Source organism: Solanum dulcamara, chromosome 12, assembly GCF_947179165.1.
Source record: "Solanum dulcamara chromosome 12, daSolDulc1.2, whole genome shotgun sequence".
In the NCBI taxonomy this organism is placed as follows: Eukaryota; Viridiplantae; Streptophyta; class Magnoliopsida; order Solanales; family Solanaceae; genus Solanum; species Solanum dulcamara.
In genome coordinates this window covers 49,876,347-49,897,973 of record NC_077248.1, presented here as the reverse complement: position 1 = coordinate 49,897,973, position 21,627 = coordinate 49,876,347, and the positions used below count along the sequence as shown (strand labels likewise).

Below are 21,627 nucleotides of genomic sequence, written 5' to 3'. Positions count from 1 at the left end.
TGTTAACCCATTTGAAGGCAAGAAAGTAGCAATCGGCTTTTAATTCTATGATTTGACTCAAATAGCTAATACCAGAGTAGCAGATATGGTTTTAGTCATTGAAGCAACATGTAAATTCGTCAAAATCAGTAGGGAATTTCTCAGGTTGTGATGAAATTGAGTGAGAGATTGTAGAATTGTGATAAGAGAAAAATGAAGGAGAAGAAGTGTGAAGGAGAATAAGAGGATATCATGAAGAAGAAGAAATAGAGGGGGGGGGGGAATTTAAAATATATTTTGACTTTATTTTTGACTCAAACGCGCCTATTTTTTTATTTTATTTTCACGTCAGTTTTCGGGTGGTATTAATATCACTTTGAAAAAGATTAGGTGTGTAATAGGTCGCCACGATAGTTTAAGCGTGTAACTGACTTTTTTGTACAAATTCAGAAGGGAATTTATTTCTTTTCCCTAAATAAAGTACATAATTTTCCCCATAACTTATACTTTTGTACATGAATGCTAATCAATTATCAATTTATGTGATACACTTTTTCTTAGTCAGTGTTCAAAAAGTGATACATTTCTATATTTAGTAATAATTTACTTTAAAATATTTATTTTAATCTTAATGAGATGATTTATAGTCATACAAACATATATGACTTATTTTAGACCAAAAATTTTAAAAGTCTTTCTTTATTCCTTAAAATCTATGCTCAATTAAGCTACATCATCTATGACTTATTTTAGACCAAAAATTTCAAAAGTCTTTCTTTCTTCCTTAAACTCTGTGTCTAGTCAAACTACATCATGCTCCCTCCGTTCCTTTTTAGTTGTAATGTTGCATTTTTTTAGAGTCAATTTGATTAATTTTCAAACATAAATTAGATTACATTAATTCAATATTTTAAAATAAAAATTTAAATATTCAGAAAGTATACGAAAAGCATTATGAATTGCAGCTTTTTCCATCAATATGATAAAAAAATCTTAAAATGTTATTCAAAATTCATATTATTTGATTCTATCACAACTAAAAAGGAACGAAGGGAGTATATAAATAGGACGAAATAAATAATATACTTGGTGCGTTGAATTTTATACATAACAAATCATGTGTACTGCCTATATTCCAATTTATATGACATACTTTTTTTTAGTCAATTTCAAAAAGAATAACACATTTCTAATATTTAGTAACAAACTTTTAAAGTGTTAATTTTAACCTTAATATGAGATAAATTATAATTACACAAATATTATAATTTATTTTAGACCACAAATTTTAAAAAACTTTCTTTTTTAATTTATATATCTAATCAAACTACTTCATATATATATATATATGGAGATTGAGAAAGGAAGAATCTACTTGTATGTTTGATTGGATATATAGATGTATGTTTGTTTGTAGATTCTTCCTTTGTCAATTAACGCTCGTGTCACCCTTTCGAACGTGAAGCTATAAAAAGATGTTAAAGAGAAGCCTCTAATTACGAATAAAATTCATACCCTTGTTGTGTGGCTTGCGTCGTTCTCATTCTTTCTCTGTCTGAAAAATAAAATAAAAAAGACTGACTGATCAGAAGAAGAAACAAGCCACACCTTCACTTTTTTCACATCGCCAAATTCTCAAAACCCCAAGACCACAACAAAACAACACTCTCCAGAAATGTTGTAAATAACATTATATACATTTAATATTCTTTCTTGTGAAGCTTGCATTCTACTTTTCCTAGCTTTTTCTTATAGTCAAGTTGTTAATTCATGAGGTGTAAGACGCATCTGACCGATGCGAGTAGCAGCATCGGCGTGTGTGCTTCGTGCCTCCGCGAAGGATTATTTATCGTTATTGCCGCGGACGCACAAACAAAAACTAACGCGTATTACAAACAGTTTGAGGCAATTCAGACACAGGACGATCGCCGGAAATCAGACACCAATCCTCTGCCTTTGGCGTTTCATCCCAATTCCGTTCATGGAATCCCGGATCACCGATTCTATAGTACTCCACAAGTTGGTCCCAATGGATTAACGATAACTGCCTCCACCTTGTATAAGAAGAAGAAGAAGAAGAATTATGGATTATCTTTTATACCTGGTCTATTTAGATCCAGATCGAAGAAACCGGATTCGGATTCTAGGGTTACAAATTCTGGAGATTATTGTCCGGCATTATCTTCATCACCGTCATGGTTCTCAACAATTTTACCTAGTCGCCGGAAAAAGCAATCCCGAATGTTTTCATTTGACGAATCAACGATCAGAGGTAATCAGGAAAGTTGTCATAATTACGATGAGGAAAACCAGCATTGTTTAGACAATTCAAACGGGTACTCATCGGAGACGCCAAAGAGAACACCGGCAGCTCAACCGGGCCGGAGAACGGGGGCTAATAGGTCGGGCCATAACCGAAGTTTATCAGGAATAGCGTTTTGCTTGAGCCCGTTGGTTCGGGCTAGCCCCAGTAGACAATGGAACCAGAAAGGAATGCCACCGGATATGGTGTTTTCCGGCGAGATAAAAGTTCCGGCGAAGGGTCACCTTTCAAATGCGGTGTCGTTCTGTAAGAACAGATCGAGGAAACTTGCCGATTTTGGAAGGTTCAATCCGAACCGTTAATTGCAATGGTAGTTGAGATTTGACCACTTCGTACAATATATGACAAAAATGCGGTTTTCCCGTTAATTTGTTCCTGTTACTTACAAATTAAAATTTCCCTTAATAGTATCTTCTTTGTATTATTCAACTAAATAAATATTTCTATTGCGCAGTTTGAATATAAGAATATTTTTAACATTTCGTATATTTACTGAAGTTTTAAATTTTGAAAATATTTTTTTTAACGATCAATATTTGGAAATATTAAACTTTCATATTGGAAATACACGATGAAATATTGAAAATTGTTCCAGAAGTGGAATAAATTTCCACCTTTGCAGAGGCCATATCTCAATCCTACTGCAGCCGTCTTCATGGGGCCTCAACGATTCCGATGGCGATGTCCAAAGAGTGACAGACCAGGTCAAATTGAGGAGCTCTTCGTTCTGTGTAATCTACTGTGTGAGTCTGTTTGGTCAGAAGTGTTTTTCAATTTTCTTAAGTTGAATTGACAAAATATTTTGAAAAATATGAAAAATAGCTTACTCAATTAAATTAGAAAAAATAAGTGATATTTTAAGTTCATTGTCTTCTTTGTATCGGTGAATATCTACCCCACCTGTTGACCTTCCCATTCCCCTTCATCTTGAACTTCCGTTCCCCAGTACTCATTTACACCTTATAGTATTTTGGTATATCACATATAATTACTTACTGCCTCTGTTCAATTTATATGTTGTAGGTTGACTTGACATAAAAAAAAAAAAAAAAAAAAAAATTGAAACTTTTAGTATAAAATTATTCATAAATATTTTTATGATTATAAATTATTTTATTAAATATAAAATGAGTATTTTTTAAATTAAATTATTACTAAATATAAATATATATATATATATTTTTGGACTGATTAAAAAAATAGGTCATATAAAATGGGCAGACAGACAGAGTACTAAGCACTAGAAACTAAGTGGAGTAAGAAATACACTTATTTTTTCAATAAACTATCTTTTAGAAAAACATTTTTCTTAGCACCAAACACACCTGATCTCAACTTTTAAGTACCATCATTTTTTATTTTTTTCAGTCAGTGTGCCTGGAGATTTGGTTGGAGCGGGCCGGTAATCCGAATACCGACCCGATTCTTATTTTGTCTAAAAAAAAAAAGATAGAGCCTAGTGGATTGGACGCGAACACAAGAGCATAGTGCTCCCTATTTTGATTACATTTCAGTAGTTGGAGTTAGATGGGCCACAAGATTTGATGTTTTGGTCATTGAAAAGTGCAAAGCAAATGGGTAATACACGAGAGGTGTTTGTGTTTGTCAAAAAGCATAGTATTGTGATCTAATTTTTTTTTCCATTAATATCTTTTAATTAGTTTCTGTTTTTTTTTTTGTAATTTTTAGTTTCATAAGATATGTTTTATATTCAACATAAAAAGCTTACAAGTTTCTACACGACAATGTCGTGGTGAGTTCTTGGCAATAAATGACAATGGAAAAAATAAGAAGGGGGAAGAAATAAAAGACTCCAAGGTGTAAAAGTGAAAGAAGAAAATTAGCGACCTCAAAAGCATTAGTGTGCCAACTAATACCAAAAGTAGCCTACACGTCAACAGCACTGAAAGCACTGAGGGGATAGCATAGCATATATGGTAATTTATTCCTGTAAATTTCTTTTGACTACAGTGACTTTGTGAAAAACTAATCTAACTAGCGTGGCTTTATTAATACAAATAAACATAAATGACTTTGATGGATAATATTTGTTATTGTAAAGTGACCATATAAGTTATTCTCTCTGTAATCATTTTCTAATTCTTCCATGGAATGTGTTATGTGTTTCACCGAAATAACTTAACTAGAATCAATGCAAGTAAAGATAAAGAACACAATATTTTTATGTTGAAATCACTTAGATCATAAAGGTAAAAAATTATCATGATCTATACTTTTGTAGGATTTCTTTCAAACTTCACTAAATCGATGAGCTTCAGCCAATTCAGAGTACAATTCTTGCAATTCTAAGAATTAAGAGCCTGTTTGGATTGTTTTTTGGCTTTTGAAGTATAAGTCATAAGTAAGAAATACTAATTTATGGCTTTTGGCTTATTTTTACCATTTTAACTTAAAAATAAGTGCTTATAAGCACTTTTTTAATTTACCCAAACACTCTAAAAGTGCTTATAAGTTGTTTTTGCTTAAAAACACTTTAAATAAGCCAATCCAAACAGGTTCTAAATGGGTGTTTGGATTAACTTATTTTAATGGCTTTTGACATTTAAGCTTTTTTTAAATTAAAAAAAAAGTTTTGAGAGTGTTTGGGTAGCTCAAAAAGCGTTTTAAGAACTTTTTAAAGGAAAAAAAGAAGCCAAAAGTTGGGTGTGCTCAACTTATGACTTTTATCTTTTAACTTATAACTCACTTAAAAAAATCAATCCAAACACCCCCTAACTCTAATTCCTAATTAACTTCAACAATCAACAAGATTATTGTCGAACCCAACTCAAGTTATCCCCAACTTGAAGATAATAGACACTTGAATATTGTTCCCTAAACACAGATCTAGAAAAACAATAAGTTACAACTCAATTGAACTTCCTAAAACACAATAGCTAGACTAGAAGATTTAAGACATATGGCTATGAAACAGGTTCTTCAAGCTAGTCTTTTGTATTAGGTGCACTTGGATCATCAGTGAAGAATCAAGGCAAGTAGCATGTCAAGATCATATATCATACAAGATGGGTAAAACTCCGTCAAAGGCACCAAATCACTAACCTGAGACTTCGGTATATCCAAAAGCACGGCATCAGGCCCAATATTTCAACATCATAAGCAAGTAAGACATAAGAATAAACCGAAATCACAACACAACGGGTATCCGAAATCAAACAAGCCAAGAAAGTGGCATCTTAAGTTCAAGTCATCTAGAAGTAAGTTCTAAAGATTCCAAGTGATACCAATAAGTCAAGATAGCACCTAAACTAAGGCTCCAACGACTAAAACTCAAACTAGTTACTAGCGATGGTCATCGACTCCAAATTGCTCAAAAGGATATCAACACCTAAATTGCCAATCTAATCACATGTGACTACTCAAAATATACAAATTCTAACCAAGCAAGTATAACAAGAGGAAGCTATAACCTACCTCAAGGTCAAAATCGCACATTAACCACTAAACTGGATTTTTTCCCTTTCGGACCAGCTTTGAAAGATTTCACTCTATCAAATTATCAAAGAACACATCAAAACAACGCCAATGATACCCATATTACTATAATTAAAATCAGACTCAAAATTGGATCAAAATTTGACATTGGGACCCGTGCACAAAATTGAGCAACCAACTCTGTCACAAGGTCCCAAATAGCTCAAGGAGCTTGTGCCCCAAAAATGGGCACATTCCAAGTACCAGAAAAGCTCAAAACAACCCCACCAATTTCAAGCCCTAAGATAGCCAAAATGCAAGACACAACGAAATTGTGTGAGACTTACAAGATTTTGAGGATGAGAGATCTCGGAATGTTCCCATAAGAATTTTCAACTCACCAAAACAAGAATAATCAAATCTGATCAAGAGGAGCTCTCAAAATGGTGTTTTGATTACAAGGAAATGAAGAAGAGGCTGCCAAAAATCGGGTCTTTAAGACATCACTGCCAAGCCCCATTTTGCCTTCGCAAACACGGAGAACAGCCCGCTGACCCTCCGCGAACCCATAGGCTTGTCCGCGAATGAGAAGAATGGATAGCTAACCCTTCACGAATGAGGCCAAGGGCCTGCGAGCGCGAAGAGAAAATTACAGGTGCACCAGTATTTCACTAAGGGGAAAAAGTCCCTTGACGGGGCTCAGAACTCATTTAGAACCCTTTTGACGCAAACGAACTATGCTACCTAACTGGAAACGATATATTTCCCAACAGAGATTGTTACGATAAAATATTGACCAAAGTCAATGATTTTTAAAGTAAAACACTTAAAATGCAAAAAGGGCCTAAGACTCATTTCAAGCACCTCAGAAATCGAACCAAACATTGTTCTATACCAAAATCAGTGTTTCAAAGCTAACCACACTGACGAGATTTTCATCCTAGCGTGTTTAATCAAAATATTGACCGAAGTCAACTTGGCTAAAACTTAAAGTTAAAATGGCAAAGCCACACAAACTAAAAATGAAGACTCTAAAATACAAACCAACCTTCTCTCCAGACCAAAATAGACCTTACGGAGCTAATGAAACCTTCAGAATTCTCATATGACGCCTGAATCTTCGGATGTTGACTAAAGTCAACTCTTTCAAGCCTTAAGCCTCAAAAATGGCCAAATCACCTCAAAACTCAATCGAACACCTTGGATAGCGTGCCACCCATCCCAACATCACATAAGACTATAAAAAAGCTATAAAAAGAGATAAAACTGTAAAAACACGTAAAAGTACGGAAATGACCTTGGAGGTCATTACATTATCATAAGTTTCTTTAATAAATTTCTTGAAATTTGGATCAAATATCTCGGAGTAAAGAGTTATGATTATTTTACCAAGGACTGTCTAGGCTAAAATCGGGTCGCAAATTGAATTGGGTAAAAATTAGTATAAGGCTGCATATTGATGTTTTTAAGTCATTAAAACATTTCAAAATAATTCTAAAACATAGATAAAACATAAGAGAGAGTTCCAAGAGAGTTTTTGAGTGATCAAGGTGCATGTTTAGTAAATTTTATCATTAAAATTTACTCTTATGCCTTGAAACGCGATCTCTACGGATGACAATTGTTTTCCTCTTCCATTAGTCGTGTTTGGATCTAGTTTTGAAAGATAGAACTTGATAGTTCTTGGTAGTTATTTAAGCTTTACACTTGGTTTGCTAAGGTTACCATCTTCGGGCTCTTTTATAATTATTTTTACGAAGTTCTACGAACATTTTGTGAAGTTATGATCCTAGGAAAATTATCAATTTAAGCTAAATTATAAACTATTTAGAGATGTGGATAAGCAGAATATAGATAGTATTTGTGAAGCTTAGGACGTAAGGAACAACTTTTGTGAAGGAACTATGGGTGTTTGGACGTTAGTTAGAAAGATATGTTAAGGCTAAGTTTTGTTCTTTCTTTGAGCACGAATTTAGAAAATTTCTAAATCATGAAACACGATATTTTACTATTCTATTGCTAGAAAAACTTTCTATGAAAGATATTGGGATTGTAACTTAAGTATTTTCGTGATTCTATTATGTTGATATTTTACTCATTTGGTCTATATGACTTGTTTTTTTATCCAAGTTATGATCTTAATAGTCCAAGCTTAGTATTTCAGATATTGTGTTGCCCGATCTTTTGGGCCCACAATTTAGTCAGCTAGTATATTTCAGTGGCTAACTCAATCGAATATGGTATCCAGTGTCAATCACTCCTCCTCTAGTTTGAGGTGTGACACATCGATCAGAACTTTCTTAATTATTTCTATTACTTATCTAACTGTGTTTTGCTTTTTGTTCGCAATGTAAGTGCGTGAGTCTCAATATAGAAAACCCTTTATTTTAATTGCTCTTAGTTGTACTTATTAATTTGCTAAGTACTCTTGCTTGAAAAGGACTCTTGTGTTGCTTGGATGCTTGAATTTATACATGTTTTGACTGTCTTGGATATGTTTTGCATAGATTCATTATATTTTATACTTGAGACTTCTTTTCTTCGGAGAGTCCTAACATGAATTGGACTTTGAATACTGAGACATATATCACCTAATTGTTTCATAAACTTGTTCCAATACTTTTTCAGTCATCAAAATATTTTGAACCCAACAAATTCTCCTTTTTCGATGATGACAAACTCATACTCCTTATGTGTTGTGCTCAAACTATTTCAATTTATTCAAATATAAAAAAAAAGCATCTTAAGACATACTTTAAATGAACTATATATACTTTAAATGAACTATGTCATTATAATGGGTTATAAAAATTACAATAGACATACTTTTTCTATCACGATCCATGCTAGGCCCTAAAAGTAACACGATGATTAAGATCCCGAGAGACCCCAATCAAGCCTTTTAGTATATCACACATGAGCATACATAATGTAAATATAAACAAATATTAAAACACGAAAGTGGAATATAAGTCTCAACATGAATATCTCGATAAATGAGAAATCAAACTCAAACTCGAAATGAACATGACAACATAGGTGTAGCAAAATCTAACATGCCTCTACTAGTTTAGATGAGGCATAGGACAAGTTTCTAGCTCACAAACATAAAAAGTAAAAGTCATAATGGAACATGAAAGAAAGTCATAAATGTCACGTCCTCAGAACACGAGGACTCACTAACGAAATAATAAACTCCAAATCTAGCCACGAACGGGATAGGAGTGATGATATTCGGACCTTATATTATGATACAATAGATGCAAAACTATGTGTTAATACATGGAATGTACTAAATATGTGAGAAACATGCATGAACAATAACAATCAGACATAATCAATATGAACATGTGATGCATGAGCAATATCTTGAAAATATGAATAAAACTTGAAAGCACTTGAAAACATTTCAAGGGGTCAATAGATCATAAAAGATCATTAAAACTTATAGATATAGCAAATACATATGTGGGATATTAACCTTAATCTACATTTAAAACCATGTGATCTATAACATGGAATCTGATGTAACTCCCACCTCGAAAAGAGAGAGGCTACTTTCCAAGGTAGACTCTGTATCATAAACATAACATGAGCGATATGTGGATCCACTAACTAAGCCATAAAGGCACCTACAATAGCACGTAGTTTTGGAGCTAAGGGTTGTTTTTAGAGTTCCCTCGTGGATCCCTACCACAAAATTCTCTCGGTGCTAAGTTAATCCCAATGGAATACATAAAACATAGTCATTTGGAAAGGTAAATCAACCAATTCAATATCATAAAAATACACCATAAGAATAGCTCCTTAAAAACTATGATCATAACTTGAACTTGTGGATACTAACCTTTCTAAGCATCCAAATCGTCATATCTTGCATATTGTAAGAAAATATTTTACAATTCATAGTTTAATACTTGAAAACATACTTGAATCATAATACATAACTTTCATAAATCATATATAAGAATTCATAAAATCCATGATCATAAATCTATAGTTCATAATTGAAATCCATAGCATAATGCATAAGTCCTTGTAAAATTCATTGAAAACATGCAGTTGAGATTAATTCATGCATGAATAGATCATTGAAATAGAGTAGAAACATAATTGAATTGACCCAATACAAATTGATCAAAATCCTAGAATCATTGAATTGAAATTGACCTAGAAAGAGGTAAATCTTTGGAATTCCATGGATGAAAAGGATTCATAGATGAATTCTCAACATACCTTGATTAAAATCAAGCTTGAAATATTGAATAGGAGACTTGTAACTTGGATACCTAGCTTTGACTTGAAGATTGATCCTTAGGAGAGAATTCTAGGGAGATGATTATTGCATATAGTGATTCTAGAGGGAATAAGTGTAATTTGAAGGATTTGGATAGTTATAGTCTTTAAAATTAAGTCAAAAACATCGTATCTTAGGGATTAATTGGGTAGAAAAAGATGGAAATAACCTTGAAAATTAACTGATAGAGGCCCCTCGGTGAGATCAATCGAGCTCTCCATCCTGATCGACGAGTCGCCAATCTCTTGGCCCATCTTGCCAAACCTCCTCGAGTTTAGAGGGGAAAATCTCTGACATATTTGGCAAGGATGACTTAGCTCACTGACCCAATCGGAAGGTCATTGTTTTCTCCCCTTTCTCGCCAATTTGGCCTTGCATTTTGATTAGAAATATTTGATCTACTTGGCAAGGTCCCTCAGCTCGCTAAACTAGTTCAAGTCGCCAGACTTACTCTTTTCCTGCCAAGTCTCTACCTTTCTATGCCAACCTTTTTGATCTTATTAGCGAGTAATTGTGGATCGCCGAATCCATTCGATGACTCGCCAACCATCTTTCTTCTAAACAATCTTCCTTGTTTTCTGAGCAAAGTTTCCAGAATAATTGGGCAAGCTCGGGAGCACTTTGGCGTATCACCAAAGATGCTTTGCAAGTCGCCGAGCAACTTTATGAGCTTCAACTCACAAATTTTTGTGATTCTATCCGAACTTAGAATTTGTTTTCCAGGTATTACATTTCCCTTTTAGCATATCATTAAACACCATTTGCAAATTTACTGACCAAATTTCGTGGATAATTATATACTCATGGCTGCTGAATGTTTCATAAATACAACCATTAAAGGTCTAAACACTCAATCAGATATATAGAAAAACATTTGCATAGTCAAGAAAACAAGTTGAAGCCAAAGTTAAAGACATATGTACTAAGCATGATAGGTGACACTACATATCTTAATAAAAAAAACAACCTAGATTACTATGATGAAAACAAAAGAATCACCAACTATTGGAGTTGATATGGAGGATATCTAATGCTGGGAGAGTAAGGAAGAATGAATGATGGGGATGGAGTCTTCTAAAGAAGTTGATATATGTCCTGCATGCTAGTAGTGTTGGTGGACTTTTCATGTGCGATTTCAGCCTTTAGGCAATTATTTTAGCCCTATAATCTTCCTGTTCGTATAGCATACTTCCCATTAAAAGGGCCAAGGGCTTCATGGTGAGTTCTATACAAAACTTCATTTTATGCATTCTTAGCTGCCAAAGGAGCTTGTATGTGTCACAAAGGAGCTTTGGGCCCCCTCAGAGGACCAGGTACAATAACCTAGTTGACAGTGCCAATAACATCTTTAGTTGCCTGAGTCTGGCAGATTTGGATACGAAAGTGAAGATGCTCAAAAATGTCTCCCAACCAGAACCTATACGCTTATGCATGATCTTTATTGTCTAATCTTCTTATCTTGAGGAAGTGATGTATCATTATCCTGGTATGATTAATGGGGATCCTTGAATCCTAAAGCTTCATCAAAGTGAGATCAAGATAGTTGGCCTTAATAAGTCTCTACTGCCTGTGAGGTCCAGCCCCTCTTTTCTTATTCAATTATTGCTGCAAGGAAAAATGAAGAAGCAAATGTTGAATTGCAAGTTGCCGCCAGTAGTAAATGTTGAATGAAAAACTAGCACAATTTTGTTGACAAAATTATTAATGGTGAAGTGAAAATTTTACTTATAAAATGAGCTCTTTAGCTCCTCATTCAATACATCAAATTCACAGACAGAGAGAAATATTTAGAGAGCTGTGAGGTATTCCATATACTATAAGAAAATAGTTTGTGAAGAAAATATAGAGTGTGAATGATATTTTTGTAAGATGGTAAATCAAAAGAGTGGTATTCCATTTGGGTGTGTGGTAGTCTTTTTTGAGTGTTGTACTTGGTACTACCCAGTGTAAAATTCCTTACTATAGTGATATCAGTTGCTCCTCTTGGACCGTGGTTTTTTCCTTATTTAAAAGAGTTTTTACCTAAAATTCTTGGTGTCATTATTTTCCCATTTTATTTTATTGTTTTGACCATATATATATTTTTGTGTTAGTCTATATTTTCCCAAAAAACTGATATCAGAGCAAGGTTTTATTTGAGTATGCTCTGTGGTTGCAACATAGTCTGAATTTTTACATCAAAAAACATTTACTTTGATTTGCTATAGTTATATTTTTGAGGAAAAAAATGAAAGTCAACACTAGTAGAATGATTACTTTGAATGGTGTTAATTATGCCATTTGGAATGGAAAAATAAAAGATCTACTTTATGTCAAGAATTTTTATCAACCAGTCTTTACCACTGAAAAGCCTAAAAATAAAATAGATGAAGAGTGGAATCTGTTGCACAGATAGGTGTGTGGATATATTAGGCACAGACACATGCTCGTACCCTATGAAAGTATCTTGAAAGCCAATATGGTAAATATAGTTGAGAGCAATAACTCTTCAACGTTGTGACACAAGAGACTTAGCCACATCAGTGAGAAAGGACTCAATGTTTTGGAAAAGAAGAAATTGTTGTCTGATTTTCAAAGTGATAAATTAGAAAAGTGTGAGAATTGCTTGGCGGAAAAACAAAATAGGGTTTCCTTTAATTCTAACCGTCCTTCAAGAAAGACAGAGTTGCTTGAGTTGGTGCACTCTAATTTATGCGGTCCAATGAAGATAAAGAATCTGGGTGGTGCACTTTACTTTACCACTTTCATTGATGACTGCTCAATAAAGATTTGATTTTATGTCTTGAAGACTAAAGACTAAGTGTTGAGTGTCTTTAAGCAGTTTCAGGCTTTAGTTGAAAGAGAAATTAGAAGGAAACTAAAATGTATTCGTACTGATAATGGTGGTTGTGGACCATTTGATGAATACTGCAAGCATCAAGGTATTATACACTAGAAGACTCCTCCTAAGACTCCTCATCTTAATGGGTTGGCTGAGAGGATGAACAGTCCTTGATGGAAAGAGTTAGATGTTTGCTTTCTGAAGCAAAGTTGCCAAACTCTTTTTGAGGTGAGGCCTTATTGACCGCTGCACATGTTATTGACTTACCTCCCGCTGTTGCTGTACAAGGTGATGTTTCAAATAAAGTTTGGTATGGAAAGGATATTTCTAATGACCATTTGAAAGTATTTGGCTGCAAAGCCTTTGTACATGTGACAAAAGATAAGAGGTCAAAGTTAGATGCCAAGACAAGGCAGTGCATCTTTATTGGATATGACCTTGATGAATTTGATTATAGGCTATATGATCCAATTTAGAAGAAGCTTGTGAGAAGCCAAGATATTGTCTTCATGTAAAATCAAATCATTGAAGATATTGACAAAATAGAGAAGCTAAAATCTTAAGTTCAGATAGTAGTCCATCTTGATCAATTTTCTCATACAAGCGTGAATGACGTTGGTAGGCTTGATGATTATGGTGATGCTCAGAATCAAGTCTCAGATCAACATGTTGATGCTGATGATAACAATGATACTGTTGTTGATAATGCTCCTGCTCATGAAGTTGTGGAAGAAGCAAATAATCCTCTTAAGAGGTCCACAAGACAACGTATTCCCTCATCTCGCTATTCACCTAATGAGTATGTGTTACTCATCGATGGGGGTGAACCTGGGTGTTATGAGAAGTCCATGGAAGAATGCGCATAAGGATAAATGGATTAAAGCCATGCAAGATGAGATGAAATTTTTGCATGAGAATCACACTTATGAGTTGGTGAAATTACCTAAGGGAGTGGGTGTTCAAAGTAAAGGTTGAAGAACACAGCTTGAAGCCCAGGTAAAAAGCTAGATTGGTTGTTGAAGGATTTAGTCAAAGGAAGGGTATTGACTTTAACGAAATACTTTCTTCTGTTGTGAAAATGTCCTCCATTCGTATAATTCTTGGTTTGGTTGCTAGTCTTAATTTAGAGATTGAGAAGATGGATGTAAAGACGACCTTTCTTCATAGTAACTTAGAAAAGGAGATTTATATGGAACAACCTAAGGGCTTCAAAGTAAATGGTAGAGAAAATTTTGTGTGCAAACTCAAGAAGAGTCTCTACAGGCTAAAGCAAGCTCTTAGACAGTGGTACAAAAAATTTGAATCTATTATGGGGGACCAAGGCTACAGAAAGACTTCTTTAGATCATTGTGTATTTGTATGAAAATTTTCTGACGATGATTTTATCATCCTCTTGCTATATGTGGATGATATGTTGATTGTGGGCAGAAATACTTCCAAGATTGACGATCTGAAGAAAGAGTTGTGTAAATCTTTTGCTATGAAAGACTTGGGTCATGCGAAATAAATTTTGGGCATAAGAATTACTCGTCTGAGAGATGAAAGGAAGATTTATCTATCACAAGAGAAGTACATTTAACGTGTATTGGAGCGCTTCAACATGAAGAACCCTAAGCTTGTTAGCACACCTCTTGTTGGTCATATGAAGTTGAGCAAAAAGATATGTCCTACATCTAGGGAGGAAAAAGAGAGCATGGCTAAGGTTCCATATTCCTCCATCATCGGAAGTTTAATGTATGCAATGGTATGCATTAGACCTGCTATTATTCACGCAGTTGGTGTTGTCAGCAAGTCTTTTGATAACCCAGGAAAACATCATTGGGAAGCTGTAAAGTGGATACTCAAGTATCTAAGAGGAAGCTCAGATAAATATTTATGTTTTGAAGGATTAAATCCAATCTTGAAGGGCTACACAGATGCTGATATGGTAGGTGACCTTGATAACAGAAAATCCACTACTGAATATTTGTTTATTTTTTCAGGGGAAGATATATCATGGCAGTCGAAGTTGCATAAGTGTGATGCATTGTCTACAACTGAAGCTGAGTATATTACAGCTACTAAAGTTGGAAAAGAGATGATATGGCTCAAATAATTTCTTCGAGAGCTTGGCTTGCATCAAAAGAAGTATGTCGTCTATTATGACAATCAAAGTGCAATAGACTTGAGCAAGAACTCAATGTACCATGGAAGGACTAAACACATAGAAGTGACATATCACTGGATTCGAGAAAAGATAGAAGACGAATCTATGCAGGTTGAAAAGATCTCTACAAATGAGAATCTTGCAGATATGCTTACCAAAGTGGTAACAAGGGACAAGTTTGATTTGTGCAAAGAACTTATTGGCATGAGCTCTCTCTAAGAAGATGAATATACCTCTTTCTAGTGAATGGGACTGGAGGGGGATATTTGTGGGGTCCATTCCCTCTTTTTCTTATTTAATTATTGCTGCAAGGAAAAAGGAAGCAGCAAATATTGAATTGCAAATTGCTGCCAGCAGCAAATGTTGAATGAAAAACTAGCATTGTGAACGGTGAAGTGAAAATTTTACCTATAAAAGAAGCTCTTTGGCTCCTCATTCAATACATCAAATTCACAGACAGAGAGAAAAATATTTAGAAAGCTGTGAGGTATTTCATAAACTATAAGAAAATAGTTTGTGAAGAAAAAATAGAGTGTGAGCAATATTTTTGTAAGGTGGTAAATCAAAAGAGTGTTATTCCTTTTGAGTGTGTGGTAGTCTTTTTTGAGTGTTGTACTCGATACTTTCCAGTGTTAAATTTCTTACTATAGTAATATCAGTTGCTCCTCTTAGTGGTTTTTCCCTTATTTAAAAGGGTTTCCACTAAAATTCTTTGTGTTATTATTTTACCATTTTATTTCATTATTTTGACCATATATATATTTTTATGTTAGTCCACATTTTTCCAACACTTCCTAGTAAGTATCATCTTGTGCAAAGCAGAAATAACATTCTTATCCACCCTACCATGCGCCTGAAGCTCGGGATTATTAGCAAATTTCTTGGTGATATCAAAAGCAGAAGGAAAATCATCCAAGGGATGGCATTCCTTTTTAATATTTTCATACCAGCCATCATTAGGAACCTAGAGAACCTGAGAAACAAGGAAGGATTAATGTCAACATGAACATTTGAGACAGTACTGCTAATGGTCAGCAGTCCCGTGGAATTTATATTGAACTGAGTAACCTTAGCCTTATACATCTTCCTTCGATTATCCCCATAAAGGAACAAGTTTCTCCAACCCTGAACATGCATTAAAAAGCAACTGACCCATCTTGACAACCGAAAAACTAGTAATGACACAACCCCTAAGCACTGCTCTTTTACTAGAGATGAACTACCCTAGCCATGTGAAGATCTAAACTATCCTCTTTCTCATATAAATAGTTGTCGATTTCATATTGAGTGTCCTCCTCCCTAAGAGATTAGATGAGGTTAGTCTCTCATGTTCATCCTTACTATCGGTATTTTAATCTCAAAGTCTAGACTGCACAAGAACCCTTGATGAAGCACGTTGGCTAACCTATTTCTTGGGAGTCTTGGTAGAGGAAGCAATCTTCTTGTCATTTTTTCTCAAAAGTCTCTCTACTAACTCATTAAGAGTATCAATGAGATCCAAAGCAGAAGCAACATTCTTTGTCGTAAAGTGCCTAGTTCATTTTAAAGAACGGGAAGTGGTAGCTAAATTGGTCTCAACTTCCTTCTTTTTGCTTCGGGTAAAATGGGGTTGTGGCAGAGTTACATGAGCAACTTTTGGTGTAACAGGTTCATCCTCAGGAATGGCCACTAGTTTACCACTAGCATTCTTGAGATGACACTGTAACCTTTTGGAAACTAGCTTTGCCAGAAGAGTATCGTCATCATCAAATTTGCCCACTGGTGCAGAAGAACTGATTTTCTCAATCTTTTTTACAGGCGCAAATACCACTATTTCTTTCCTCAAGTACCCATCATTAGGCTCCATTCCTAAACTCTTGTCCATTAAGATCCCAATAGGAGAACTAGGTTTTAATGTGGGGTTTTTTGTGATCATAATTCATATCCAAAGTAATTACCACACTAAAGAATTGACCTTAATATATGTGTGTTAGTAAACTGTATTGTAAATATTAAAAACAGTAACAACAACTAAAGGTAATAAAACACAGAATCTGAAAAATTAATGCAGAAACAAAATCGAGCCCACTGAATGCACAGTGTGTCCTTAAGGAAATTATTCCCCTCAAAGTACCCGAGGTTTTGGAATCTTTCCTCCCAGGATAGAACGATTTACTCACCAAAGTAGAGGTACTGCAAATCTTTGATGACTGCGAACCACTTGAAGGATGTATATCACACGATTTTAGGAAGTGCAGAAAGAAGAAGAAGAAGATGTTATTTCAGAATTTTCGTATGGAACATTCTGAGGATTAACAGATATATATATAGACTGTTTACACCTTTTAAGAAAAGGCACCTGTTGGGAAAAGGTTTGCCTGTTGATGAAAGGTTTGCAACTTTTCGGACAAGGTTGCAACCTTTATTAATTAAGCTGAAGCCGAAGCCGAAGCCGAGCCGAGCGAGCGACGACGACAACGGCGTGAGGGGAGACCCTCTTCTTGACCCTTTAGCAACATGAAGGAGTGCTTCTACTTTTAAGTAGGAGACTTTTCATTTCCACCACCTATGTGGGACCAAAGCTTATTTAATAAAGCAAGAGAGAACATATCATTTCCTCTCCACTTCTTTTTTCTTCAATTTCCCATTCAACCTATCAATTAAACCCAACAATGTGTACAATTATAAATCATAGGATTTGTACCTATACACATAAAAAAAATAGTTTGAATCTTGGCTTAGAATTTGTGGAGTGTTACATATTCATCTCATAGAAATACAACAGGACCAAGTCTGGAGCACTCGAAGGCAAAATCATTAAAAAACCACTAGCCATTATAAATTCGCCCCAAAGGCAATATCAGGCATTACTCCTTTATCTATGTCATTTAATTATTCATTTAATGTGAGTTAAACGGGAATAATTCTTGGCCACCAAATCCTAAGAATTGATCCCTATAAAAGCAGTAGAACCATCATATTGTACATCATTGAATATTTGAATTTTTCTATGGCAATATTTATCAATTTATTTACTTGTTGTTCATATTTGGGCATTCATCAATCTCATCCGGGGATATCTTAATCGAAGATATCATTGGAACCAGATCAACATAGGCTTCATTTGCTTAATATTCTTTTATTCAGTCAATTTATCTTAAGCTTATTACTTATTCCCAACTTTACTTACTTGCATATTCCATTATCTCGATCGATTCAATCCACGTGTCATGTAAACCTCACGTACGAATTTAGTTGTTCCTTTTTTGGGTAAAAACTCATTCCATTAAGTGAACTTAATCAAATTACAGAGTGATAATCAATTTAGTATTCACAACAATATAATAACGTACTACTCCCTTCCTCCATAATTGACTTGACACACATCTAAAGTAGCATAAATAAAATGATAATTTTACTATATCACCCTTAGTTATTATAACTTATCTCACTGAAAACTAAATTGGAAATAATTACTCCCTCCATCCCAACAAGATTGTCTTGATTCTAAATTCGAGGGTCAAACTAATTAATGTTTAATGTGAATTTAAAGATAGAATCTTCAGTTTCTTGAACTAAAATTTACATATTTAGAAATTACATAAAAAATATTATAAGTTACAGTAATTAACGATTTAAAATATTTGCAAAAATGTATGGTCAAAGAAATCTTCTTTGACCATCCAAATACTACGTAACTAGGTGTAGAATAATAAATTATTTCTTGATTTTTCAAATTAGACAAGTAAAAGTTAACATTTATAAACAAGTAATAATAAACGGATGGATGTAATTACAAACTAGCATTGGATGTGTCACTTGCCAGTGTGTTATGTGTGGTGTACAAAGTTTATGCGCAAACTCCTTTTACTTTCTTTCTTATTTATTTATTTAATTTTTTTTTATAAATGATAAAGTTGCAATTGAGCTGAGGCGTATTATCCAGATTTGGAATGGTTTACTTTGACTTATTAATTGTACAACTAAGAATTTTGAAACTTCTAGCAGAAAAGTAGTTTTAACATTTATGTCGAATATCTTAGAAATAAGTTGTATAGTCCTAAAGGAAGTTGAGTCCATTTGTATATCATTTATTGTTAAATGGAAAACTTTCAATACATGTTTAAGCTGCAAATGTTATATTTTCCTTTGTAACAAAGTCCTATCTTTATCACATCATTAATGATTTGTTGACCACTAGATAAGGGAAAGATTGATCAATCAGATATTGAATTTTTTGAAAGATAGATGACAAGAAAGCTATGTAGAGTAGCATTTCCTGGAAAATACATCTTAGACTATATAGAGTCACAAGTAAACTTGTTTAATGACAAATTGACAATTATAGCTTCAATATCTACCTTATTACTTTTCCTTGCAATAATGTTTTTCCTCTAAATTTTAGGTCCTTAATTATCATTGACCATTAGTTTAAGTTAACTATTTTCCTAATAAATAAAAGGCAAATTTTGCTTAAAAGTCCTCATAATGTAATCCCAACTTTTTATAAAGGGTAGAGATTTGTCAACTTGGCCTTTACAGTTGGAATTTAAAAAAGAGATAATTATACAATTTACCAAGTACATTATTAAAATGGGCCATTGTTTTTAAAATTTACTAAACTTAGCCACTAACCTATTGATATCTTTCTTCACTCTCTTCCCTACATACCCAAAACATACACACTCTATCACTCTTCACACACTTCATTCTATGTCCATCTTTGAAATTCTCAAATGTGATTTTATTACTCCCTCTATTCCATTCCATATTATCTGAATTTCTAAGGTCAACATATTAAGAAAATTATTTAGGGACAAAATTTGAATCATATTTTTCTTTATTACCCTTTTGTTTATTCCTAAGTCATTACTTAAAAAGATTTGTATTTTACCTATAATAATTACTACTACTAACAGAATTTTAGAAGTCCATTTGATCCCCAATGTCAGATTTTCACGAGGAGCATTCTCATTTTATGAAGTAGAGTACTATTAATACAAGTAGTTTTGATGGTTTTAAAAATAAGAATTCGCAGAAAAGGAATAAAATATTAAAAGAATGAAAAAACAAGAAAGAAAACTTATAAACTAAAGTTGAAAGACTTTAATATAATTTTACTGCAATATAAGAATATAATTTATAATAAAACTACTAACTTCTAAACCTACAAATAAGCAAAAAGATCAGCTCAAAATATCAAACTCCTAAAGGCTATAAAATACTATTTATTCAAAAATTCAAAGAGAATTCAACTCTTAATTAAAAGAGCTAACTAGTTGACTAGGTCCATCTTATTAAAATTACTGCAGTAAAAACTTAAACAGTTCTAAAACAAATATTCAATACTCATCCTTGCTTTAGAAACTGCAAAATTTTGATTTTCTATCTTGGGATCTTCACACTTGGTAACCGAAAGTGACCTTCTGAATAAATCTGCAGATTTATCTTTGGGCTAGTAGTGAACTAAATTCACTTCCCTTCTAGAATGCAACCTTTGAGTACTAAATCTTTTTGGCATGTCTTCCTTCTTCATTTGCATCTTGAATTTAAACTTACACATTTTACTTGTCTAAAACATAGATAAGTCCTTCATTCCTTTAATTTGTTTAGGAACATTGAAAGCTCCTTTGAACCTAGCAGGTTCACATTTTTCTTGTACTTTTTCAATTTGAGGATCATCTTCTAATTTTTTCAACCTATGATCTTTTTCATGTTCTACATAAACATCTTCCATTGGATCAAATTAAAAATATTTATCTATCCTCTTAATGTTTAAAACTTCTTTTCCAACACCATCAGTGATGAAGCAATGCTTATCATCAAAAGATACTTTGTATTCTTTTTCTACCAACTGACAAATATTCAACAAGTTTTGATCAATATCAGATACATAAAAAATATCTGAAATTTTCTTATTATCTAAACTTGTTTTGATGACAACAGTTCCTTTCCTTCAACAAAAATCTGATCTCCATTTTCGATCCTAACATTGGATATTTTAGTAGATTTTATTTCTTCAAACAAACTCTTGTCATAAGTCATGTGGTTAGTGCAACCACTATCAATCAATGAATTTTTTTTGAAACCTTAAAATACATGTTGCAACAAAAAGATGGTCTTCTTCTTCTTCTTCTTCATTGACCACACGTGCATCAACTTCATGGTTCTCAAATTTATTTTTGCAAATAATTGCTTCATGGCCAAGTTGATTACACTTGCTACACTTCGTATTTGGCCTTTTCCAACATCTATATAGTGGATGACCCATTTTTCCACAGTGCTTACAAGGTGGGTAATTTTTGAAATTTTTAGCCCTGTTTTGAGTTTTATGTCTGGCTGCTAAGTCTCATTCAACCATACCATCTTGCCTCATATGTCTTCTTTGCTTCTGTGGCTGAAAAGAATTTAACAATTTTGCCAAGGTAATTTTGGACAGATCTTGTGTATTTTCTAATGTAGTTATACATGCTCCATATCTTTCAGGCACTGTAATAAGAATTTTTTCAACAATCATTGAATCTTTAAATTCAGTGCCTAATAATCTTACCTTGTTAACTATGGCAAGCAATTAGTCCGACTATTCTTTGACTGTCTCGGAGTTTTTCATTCTCTGTAACTCAAACTCCTTTATCAAATTCAATACT

The 21,627-nt window shown here is 33.6% G+C and overlaps 1 protein-coding gene across 1 annotated transcript; it reads left to right on the top strand.

Moving 5' to 3' along the window:
• The first annotated feature begins 1,377 nt into the window (after positions 1-1,377).
• On the top strand, positions 1,378-3,146 carry LOC129876689 (uncharacterized). Its single transcript, XM_055952177.1, has one exon. It carries the CDS (start codon positions 1,750-1,752, stop codon positions 2,602-2,604), a length of 855 nt encoding a protein of 284 aa, XP_055808152.1. The 5' UTR covers positions 1,378-1,749; the 3' UTR covers positions 2,605-3,146.
• Positions 3,147-21,627: the final 18,481 nt, after the last annotated feature.

Excerpts from the sequence above, each read along its gene's own strand:
- LOC129876689 (XM_055952177.1), top strand. The coding sequence starts at position 1,750 with ATGAGGTGTAAGACGCATCTGACCGATGCGAGTAGCAGCATCGGCGTG.